This window comes from Polistes canadensis, unplaced genomic scaffold, assembly GCF_001313835.1.
Source record: "Polistes canadensis isolate GaletaPanama2010 unplaced genomic scaffold, ASM131383v1 scaffold_407, whole genome shotgun sequence".
NCBI classification, from domain to species: Eukaryota; Metazoa; Arthropoda; class Insecta; order Hymenoptera; family Vespidae; genus Polistes; species Polistes canadensis.
The window spans coordinates 85441-95745 of record NW_014569954.1 but is presented as its reverse complement, the minus strand read 5'-3'; the positions used below and the strand labels follow the sequence as shown (position 1 = coordinate 95745).

At 26.8% G+C, this 10305-nt stretch overlaps 3 protein-coding genes across 7 annotated transcripts; 2 read left to right on the top strand and 1 right to left on the bottom strand.

Moving 5' to 3' along the window:
* Window positions 1-507: 507 nt before the first annotated feature.
* LOC106792340 (annexin B9-like) lies at window positions 508-2753 on the top strand. Its single transcript, XM_014758718.1, has 7 exons — window positions 508-645; window positions 1040-1090; window positions 1235-1616; window positions 1702-1854; window positions 1932-2105; window positions 2188-2369; window positions 2447-2753. Exons 2-7 carry the CDS (start codon window positions 1064-1066, stop codon window positions 2498-2500), a joined length of 972 nt encoding a protein of 323 aa, XP_014614204.1. The 5' UTR covers window positions 508-645; window positions 1040-1063; the 3' UTR covers window positions 2501-2753.
* Window positions 2754-2838: 85 nt separating this feature from the next.
* On the bottom strand, window positions 2839-6794 carry LOC106792338. Of its 2 annotated transcripts, none has more exons than XM_014758717.1 (9): window positions 6645-6794; window positions 6144-6531; window positions 5805-6038; window positions 5306-5715; window positions 5018-5235; window positions 4658-4836; window positions 4445-4583; window positions 4122-4347; window positions 2839-4037 (listed from the first exon to the last, which is right to left on the bottom strand). In XM_014758717.1, the coding sequence occupies exons 1-9, from the start codon at window positions 6668-6670 to the stop codon at window positions 3833-3835; spliced, it is 2025 nt and encodes a 674-aa protein (XP_014614203.1). In that variant the 5' UTR covers window positions 6671-6794; the 3' UTR covers window positions 2839-3832. The 2 variants fall into 2 exon arrangements, with proteins under 2 accessions (XP_014614203.1, XP_014614202.1); XM_014758716.1 differs by having other exon boundaries at window positions 4445-4592; window positions 6645-6792.
* A 1293-nt stretch (window positions 6795-8087) lies between these two features.
* Window positions 8088-10103, top strand: LOC106792333 (kaptin-like). Of its 4 annotated transcripts, none has more exons than XM_014758692.1 (7): window positions 8088-8471; window positions 8602-8867; window positions 8945-9111; window positions 9181-9359; window positions 9448-9523; window positions 9592-9883; window positions 9961-10103. In XM_014758692.1, the coding sequence occupies exons 1-7, from the start codon at window positions 8267-8269 to the stop codon at window positions 10030-10032; spliced, it is 1257 nt and encodes a 418-aa protein (XP_014614178.1). In that variant the 5' UTR covers window positions 8088-8266; the 3' UTR covers window positions 10033-10103. The 4 variants fall into 4 exon arrangements, with proteins under 4 accessions (XP_014614178.1, XP_014614182.1, XP_014614180.1 ...); XM_014758696.1 differs by having other exon boundaries at window positions 8305-8433; XM_014758694.1 differs by having other exon boundaries at window positions 8331-8460.
* Window positions 10104-10305: the final 202 nt, after the last annotated feature.

Below are 10305 nucleotides of genomic sequence, written 5' to 3'. Positions count from 1 at the left end.
ATCTTAACCTCTTTAATCTTTTACTTTCTTTTCACTACCTCGCCATTTGTATTATTACCTCCACGCTCAAAACGCACCATAGTCCATTCCACTTGAATTTACGACAGTAACGCTCGTAGGTAAGTGGAACGGGAGAAACTGTGGTCGTGAGCGTGATCGTTGTGAGCGCTTAGTGGAACGCACCCATTGTGACGTAGCACAGTGCTGTATCGTCATACACTATTATAGCACACACGTAATCTGATGCCACACCCATACCATAAAAATATTTTTAATTAATGAATATAGATAAAAGAAGAATAAGATTAAAATATAAATTATGGATGAACCTTTATGAATTGAATTCTTTTTTTAAATAATAGAGAGAAATCTTTATAATACATCTAAATATACTGAAGATCTTTTCTAATGAAATTAGTCTATACTCATCTCAGATAGTTGTGTATTCTTTAAATAATCTTTAATCTCTCTTTCTTTCTCTTCTCTTTCTTTCTCTTTTTTTTTCTTCTATTCTTCTCTTCTCTCTCTCTCTCTCTCTTTATTACTCATCGACGGAGAAAATGTATTGACGTGTTCCAACATTCAGTCTGTTATTACGCGATTGTACCGCATAGGAGAAACTTAAACGAAATAACGAAACTACTGGTAAAGTAAAATTAATTATATTTTTTTTAATTATGTAAATTAATTTTAAAATAAATTGCAATGTAATTAGATCAAATAGATCAATATATTTCAACTAGTTTTGTAGAAAACATGATAAATATCAAGAATGATTAAATAGTGGGCAGGGCACTTACACTCGTAAATATGTATCATATTTGAAAATAATGTTATCTTCTAAATTATTCTATTCAATTAATTTACTTTTGAATAATTTTGTAAATAATGATATGAGCTATATTATGTGAAAGATAAATTTATGTTGTATGTAAATACATTAAGTTGTAATATACATACTAGTAATGTATATTACTAATATGTAAAAAATTGTAATTTATTATAAATTTATTTATAAATATAATTAATTTTTTTCCAGTATTATTTATAACGGTCGAACAATATGTCTCAACAATATTATCCATTCAAAGTAAGTAATAACTTTGAGATGATTAAATCTTTTTTTCCTTCTTTGTCATGAATTTTTTAGATTGACCTATTTTTTACTTCCCAAGTACCACTTTCCTTTTCTTGGTTAGTTTTTGTTAAAAATTTATAGAATGCTTTTTTATAGTGTACACCAACTGTATATCCTGCGGATCCGTTTGATGCTAATGCGGATGCGGCTGTGCTTAGAAAAGCGATGAAAGGTTTTGGAACGGATGAGAGAGCTATCATTGATGTATTAACCAGAAGAGGAATAGTCCAACGTTTAGAAATTGCTGAAGCTTATAAAACTTTATATGGAAAAGATCTAATAAGTGACCTTAAAAGTGAGCTTACAGGGAAATTAGAAGATGTTATAGTTGCCCTTATGACGCCTTTGCCGCATTATTATGCTAAAGAATTGCATAATGCAGTAAGTGGATTAGGAACAGACGAAGAAGCTATTGTAGAAGTTCTTTGCACGCTTAGTAATTATGGTATTCGCACTGTCGCTGCATTTTATGAGAATTGTAAGTGATTATTTATAAATACATTTTTCTTTTTTAACATATTTTATATATAAAGAACATTTGATATTTTAATATTTATTTACAGTATACAGTAAAACTTTGGAAAACGACTTAAAGGGAGATACTTCAGGTCATTTCAAAAGATTGTTAGTATCTCTTGTTCAGGCTAACAGGGATGAAAATCAAGGAATAGATCACGATCAAGCGGTTGCTGATGCTCAAGCACTTTATGAAGCTGGTATAAAAAAAATCTAATTTAAATTATTTCATTCATACCATTTGATCCAGAAAATATAAATTTTTCTTTTATTATAGGTGAAAAGCAATGGGGTACCGACGAATCTCAATTTAATGCTATATTAATTACACGAAGTTATCAACAATTAAGACAAACCTTCTTAGAATATGAAAAAATTGCTGGACATGACATAGAAGTTGCCATCAAAAAGGAATTTTCTGGAAGCATCGAAAAAGGCCTGTTAGGAATAGGTTAGTATTTAATCAAATAATTTATTTATAGATACATCATTTTTTATTTTATTCTTTTTCTTAACCATTTTTCTTTTTATAGTGAAATGTGTTAAATCGAAGGTAGGTTTCTTTGCTGAACGTTTATATGACAGCATGCATGGAATTGGAACAAAAGATAAAACTTTGATTCGCATTATTGTATCAAGAAGTGAAATAGATTTAGGTGATATTAAAAAAGCTTTCGAAGAACGTTATGGTAAAAGTTTGGAAAGTTGGATCGCTGTATGTATCACTTTTGTTTCTTCAAATTCATTCAATATTTATACTTCATTATGTTTACAAAATTTAATATCTTTCAGGATGATACATCTGGTGACTACAAAAAAGCTCTTTTGTCTTTAGTTTCTACTTAATTCTAATTAAATAACATTCAATGTATTAAGATTATAAAGAATATAAGTAAACTTTTGCAGTTTATAATAATATCAGCATGATATTCAATATTATCTAATATTAAAATTATATAAGTCATTTTTTTAGAATCTCAATATTTCTCGAAGTATAAAGTTTTATCGTTATGAGAGTTTGGATGTTTAGCACAAGGTAAAAGATTCTTTCGTATGTCCAAAAGTTTAATTATACGTATAAATATATATTTTTTACACATTTTATATATTTTTATTATAAACATCTATATATATCTATATATATCTATATATATATATATATGCATACACAGCTAACTCCCGAAAAACACGATTAATTGGTTCCGTGTTCTTTGAAATTGTGTTATTTGAGACTACAAAAAACGGGATTCCGTTTCAAGTGTGAAAATAAAAAAAAACGTTACGTTTAAAATTTTTTTTTTGTCAAGTATAAAATTAAAAATTTTTATTGTTTGAATTCATATTGGTAAATACTTCTAAGAAATCTTATATATTACATAATTCAAATTAATTTTTTAATTAGTTTTGAAAAAACGTTTCATCTTAAATTTTTATTATCAAAATAAAAGTGTCGTATTCATCTGAGATACTATAACGCTTTATTGTTGACAAAAAGAAAAATAAAACAAAAAATTTTGCAATGCATGATAAAATTTAAAAGAAATATCGCAACGAAATTTGAATTACATACTTACATTTACATTTATAAGTAATGTGTATTTATTTCAATTAAAATGGAATGGAATTAAGAAGTCATAGACGTGATTTTTCAATTTCATGATAAAAGTTATAATTCCTTTATAATCCTGAACTATCTTGCTTTTGATCATAACTCTATTTTATCAAAAAAAGCAAATGACATATGGAAATAATTTTATATCAGATAATATATGTATTTTATTCTTTTTCAAAAGAATTACTTGAAAATCGTGTAGTTTGAAACCATGTAATTCGGAAGGTATTCGTGTTCTTCGAAGGTTACCTGTATATATATACTGTGCCTACATATATTGTTCAATAGAGAGAGATTTATTTTTGAATCAATGTTAAAATTGTTAAATAACACGTAAATAGGATAATCGGTATAATTAATGTATAAAATTAAAATAATTTGTGTTTATTAAAAAGTCTTACTAAAACTATTTCGTATATTTCTACATTCATAAATATACACGATCCTTTTTGATACAATAATAGAACAAATTCTGTTCTATTATTTAATTAATCATTAAAATCTCTTATAAAGTATAAAAATAGTTTAATGTACAAATGTACATTAAATGAATGCTCTATTAATATTTATTTATTTATTTCTTCTGATGTACTAGTTTTTGCTTTCAATTTTCGTTTGTGTCCTTTTCGGGGAATAAACATAAGTGGCATTCTGTTTAAGCGTTCATGTAATGGTGTTATGCATAATCTGTCCAACTTAGGCCACGAGAAAGTAGGTATTGTGTGACATTGAGAAGATTCATATAATGTCTGTAAGTCTAAAACGTTTTGCCTAAAAAAATGTAATCAAGATTAATTGCTTGAAACTCCAGGGTTGATCTATAACGTACAATTGAATATAATAAAATATGCGTACCTCGTAGTAGATGTTTCTTTGTAAACGATAGCAAAAGTTCCATCTTTAGAGTTTGTAATGATATAATTACCAGGAGAAGCATATGATAAAGTTTGAATAATGTTATATAATAAAATTAATGAAACATTTACTTTTTTATTATAAAGCCGTTTGACTTCATTACAAATTGCCAAGGCATTGCGTTTTTGTATTTGTATTATTTCTGTTTTGCTCATTGATATTCTCACTGTTTAAATATAATATATACATATCTTATATATAAATGTATTAAGGTGTGTACATTTTGCTTATCATACAGTTGAATAATTATGAGCATTAAATACCTCTTGCGATACATGTGTCAGGACGAAAGATTAAAGATATCCATTGTTTCAATCCTTCATTTAATGTTATAGCTTCTCCTCCAAATGCAGTTTGATGCTCCAATTTTGGTACCAATAATATTTTTTGTCTTGTTGATTCCTGTGAATTCTGTTTAAAGCTTCATATAATTTTCTACAATTCTAATTATTAATAATCATTTTAGAAATACCAACCTCATACCCATCTTCCTTTGTACGAACTAATATTTTATACTCTTTAAGTGTACTTTTCATTAAAAAGTTTTTCTCTTTGGAAGATGGTCCAATTTTAAAAAGATTATATGATACGCAACTTGAGCTGTATGGTTTCGTATCGCCCTTTTCTTTTTTATGGTATTGTTTTTCTATATTATCTAGAAAAAGTAATCATTTTTCTTTTAAGTCTCAAGCAGCGTGTTTAAATTGTTCAGATTTTTTGTCGAAAAGTGCCATATTATTAAACCGCAACGTAAAATTGATACATTGTCACCTCACTTGGCATTTTTCGTCACGATTTTTCTTAAGACCCCTGGAATTCAAACAGTTAATACTTACGCATTTCTTCCTTTAATTTGGATGTGTTTAAACAATCACTTTTCTTTAATTTCGATACATCATCTTTATTCATACTTTTATTTTCAAAATCTTCCATAAGTTTTGTGTTGTTCGAACTGCTAATCGAGCTACTGTTATCTTTTTCGAGTGATATATAATCATCGGAATAAAGATTTCCGAACATATCATCATCGTCATATATTGTAATACCATCTGACCTAATATATATTAAAAATATATTATTATCAAAGTTATTATAATGATAGTTATAACACATTATTGTCTTACCTTTCAGATACAGGTTCATGTTGAAATATAGCTTTTCTTAAAATATATTTAAATACAAAATGATTTTTTTCTGGTATATTAGCAGAAACCGGTGGTGCTGGCTTGTTAATATATATAATATTTTTCCCATTAAAATATTTAATCGTTACAGGTAACATCCATGCTTTTAAATCAGTTAGTCCAGCGTTAGATGCTAAACAGTTTAGACCGCTTGATGAAATAACTAAATCTACTTCATTATCTTGTGCCAACGATTTACAAGTTGGATCTTTGCTTACAGATAATTTGAAATGCACCGGTGGATTGCAGGATTTATTTAATATTGGAAAATATTCTTGTAATCTTTCAGAATTGCAATCTAATGTAAAACGTTTAGTCAGAGTTGGTAATTTTATTTCTGGTAGTTCTCCCTGAAAGTAAAATATTTTTTATTTCAATTAATTTATATAAAAAAAAAAAAACTAAATTATTTTCATACTTTTGAATTATAATTTAGTACCTTACTTAAGCAAGTAGATAAAAATTCTACATTGATTTCTTCATCCAAAATAAAAGGAATATATGTTTCTTCGAGATAATATTTTGGTAATGTAAGAATGTAGTCTGATCTATATTTCCATCGTGCGTTAAAAAAATCCTCGCAATAAATCTTTTTCCATTTATTTTTTTCCCATATCTTTTCAACAATCTTCGAATATTGATCTTGTTCTTGCCTTATGATATGTTTAATCCTCTAAATTTAACATACACATTTAATAAATTAACAGTATATTTCAAAAAATTTATTAATAATAAAAATAATAATAAAAAGAAATATATTATTTTATATTTTGCTTACACGATAGGTACATAGATTTTGTTTATCTTTAAGGGTTAAAACTGATTGTTGATTAATAGAAAATTTCATTATCATACGTAAACAAATATTTTGTTCCTCAGCAGTCAAAGCAGACATCGGAAATTGAGATGGAAATCTTTCATAACCTGGTATATATAGTTTTTTTTGTAATTCATTTAATTTAGTTACACAGACATTGTATTCGCTTTCTTCTGAACTATCATCACTTATTTCTATCATATCGACTTTAACTGCTGCATAATCTTCATCCATGTAATTGAATGGATTTTTAAAATCTCCATGTAACATTCTATGCATTACGCTTTCTTTTATTAATCTTTCTCCATTAATAAATTCATTATCTACAATATCAGTTAAATCAGTTTCCCTAAAACATAAATTATGATATGTTATAAAATAATAATGTATATCATAAATATATATTACATATTTAAAAGTAATCATTTTAGAAATATATTCAAAAAGATAAAATATAATTACCAATTAATATTTAAAAACGTCTCCATGTGTTCAACTATTTGAATATTTTTTAATAATAAGAAACCTTTTATGTCTTTATAACCTTTTATTTAGATCGCGTGTGTTAGTTAATTGATCCTCAGCAGATATGTATCGGTCAATAAAAAAATTTACAATTAATACGAATCTTTCCCAGTCGGCAATAAAGATTCAAACGTATTATCAAAAAGTGCAACCCCATAGTGACGCTTAGCATACAAAAGTTGGCATAGAACTTCAACAGCAGAAAAAATGAATAAATGCTTTTAATTGCTCCCTAATTGCTTCATTAAAGTCCATAATTGCTACCTTTTTAAATTAATTATTTAATAAGTTATTAATAATTGAAAATACAAAAATGTTTTTTCTCATTTCTAAGCAAAGCAATGAAGTTTTCTATTGTTTTTTGTTTTCAATCAATTGCTGATTTTTTGTTTGTCCGGCTCCTCAAATTTATTTTATCAAATATTTTTTATTTATCGTTAATAAGTTGAAAATAATTATTACACTTTGAATAATTATGAAATGGCGACGTCATGAGTGGGAGATATGTTATACACATGCGCAACCACAAATTCAAAGCCCAAGCGCACTTTGAAAAAAATGAAAGTAAAGTTGATATACCTGCAGGAGATATATTTAAAAGAAAAATTATTATTTACAAAATATTTACCTATTGTTTATACATTATGTACGATTAACCTACTTCTTTTCACTACCCTATCGGTTGTTACTTTAGAAATCAACTTTAAATATATTCCCTGCAGGTATATATATATACCAACTTTACTTTCATTTTTTCAAAGTGCGCTTGCGCTTTGAATTTGTGGTTGCGCATGTGTATAACATATCTCCCACTCATGACGTCGCCATTTCATAATTATTCAAAATGTAATAATTATTTTCTACTAATTAACGATAAATAAAAGATATTTGATAAAATAAAGTTGAGGAGCCGGACAAACAAAAAATTAGCAATTGATTGAAAACAAAAAACAATAGAAAACTTCATTGCTTTGCTTAGAAATGAGAAAAAACATTTTTGTTTTTTCAATTATTAATAACTAATTAAATAATGAATTGAAAAAGATAGCAATTATGGATTTTGATGGAACAATTAGGGACCAATTAAAAGCACTTATTTATTTTTTTCTGCTGTTGCAAACTTCGTTGCTTCGCTTAGAAATGAGAAAAAACATTTTTGTATTTTCAATTATTAATAACTAATTAAATAATTAATTAAAAAAGGTAGCAATTATGGATGTTGATGGAGCAATTAGGGAACAATTAGAAGCACTTATTCATTTCGTTCTGCTGTTAAGGTTCTATGCCAGCGTTCCTACGGTCAAAGAATACAGTATTTTACATACTATCGCCCACTGGTGGTCCCGATTATAACAAAAATGAAACGAGGTAGATAAAAAAGGGGATTTGTGAGCTTCTGTGTACTTCTCTATTCTTTGGTATTATCAAAGAATGTCAGATATAGTAAATCGTAAAACATTCCAAAACTAAAGTATATAAATATATTTCAAGAATTATATAAAAGTGATAATCGTAGGATTATTGTTGTTGTTCAATGTCAAAGTGTATATATTATCGTAATGAGCAATTTAATTGATGCACATTGGTTTCCATTGGCTTCCCAAAGCAATATTTACTCGATGACACAATTATGTTCACTCAGTGGAGTTAACAAAGTTTTGGTGGCATCTTTAAAAAGAAAGATATACTCGTGTGAATATCATATTACGCCAAAATGGAATTTGAGGCCAGTAGTCAAGGAATTACTCTTCACGTACATTCCTAGTTTGTGATTTTATGTATATCGTATAATTCCATTAATTTCAAAATTTTATATAAAAATATATATAAATATAATATATAGTATATGTATATTATATCTTATATAGAAATCTTTTTCTATAATTTTTGTTAGATGGGGCTGAAATTATTGCCATTGATGCTTATAACAAAATGGATGTGGGTGATGGATTTGTAATTGGAATAACTATTATTAAAACGAGCACGAATACATCCGTTGAAAGATATTTGAATATTTATTCTGAAGGTGTTGTTGATGGAGAAGGCGATGAAAACAGTACAATTGAAACTATTGCTCAAAATTGTCTTATGGTTGAGCTATCGTATACTCCATATCATTTATATCATACAATATTACCACATCAACCTTCTGGCAATGAGGTTTCTATGTTTTATGAATTATCACAAAATATACAAAAATATATTTTTGCTCCTCTAATTTGGTGTTCGTCTTACAGGTGATTTGGTTAATTTCTGGAAGCGATTACAAGATTCATATGATTATGGAAGATAAATTGACTCACGGTTACATTGAACCATCCATTGAGAAATATTTTCCTGAACTGTATAACATTCAAGCTATTTGCTTATGGATAAGCGTTTATTATTTTGATAACTATAAATGGTAATTCATATAATAATTATTGTTACAAACAAAATTTACAAATTGTATGTAATCTTAATATTTTTTTAGGCGACTTAGTGCAATTGGATGCGAATGTGGTCTAGTCAAAGTAACTTTAGTTGACGTCTTAGAAATACAAATGGTTAGAAATTGGTCATTGAGATATGATAAACCAATTTCAAGCATACATATATTTCCTCATAAAATTAATATCCCTCCACCACCGTCATTAAATTATGAATGTAAATGTAGGTCTATTTTATAATTAAATCAAATCACTGATTTTATTATAACATGTATAGATTAAATTTAAATGAAATTGTTTCTTTTTAACAGCCAAAGAGTTATTCTCTGATGAGGACCCAATATTGAACATCCTGATTGGTAATACAAGTAATGCTATTGTCTTTATGTAAGCAAAATTATTATTAAATTAATTATAATTTCAATGTTCTTAATAATGTAATTTTTTATTTACAGGGATATCTTACATTGTGGAATGGAAAAAGATATGATATTAAATAGCAGCGATTTATCAGATTGCATATTGTGTACATGTGTTGCAGATATAAACATGGATGGTCAAAATGAAATACTCTTAGGTACATATGGACAGGAAGTTTTAATTTTTGCATTATCTGGTGACACATGGGAATTATCCGTACGAAAATTATTCGATGCACCTGTGCATTCTATAACCTACATGGATATAACCAACGATGGGATGAAAGAACTTATTGTCCTTACGCAAAGAGGAGTCCATATATTACAGGTTACAATATTTTCTTACATTAAATATTGCAATTAACAAATATATTAATAATTAATATTTAATTTCTTATGTTCCAGCATAACACGGTACTTGTCAAAGATAAGTGGAAAGAAATGTTTAAAAATTTATTCATTAAAAGTGGTAGGTGAGAATTGTAAAACTCGCACAATACATTGTGTTCTTGAATTGAATATAATACATAACAAAAAGAAAAAAAGAAGTAACTAATGATAACACGTAATTTCTTTTAAAGTTGATTTGTATTTTTATACATATATACAATTCTGAAAGAAAATATTACTGCAATAAATAATAATACAGATTAAATGTGAAACAATTTATAATTATAACACATTTTATATTATCCTTCAATATTTATATGTGTAAATAATTTTAAAAATATTAAAAAACTAAATAGACAA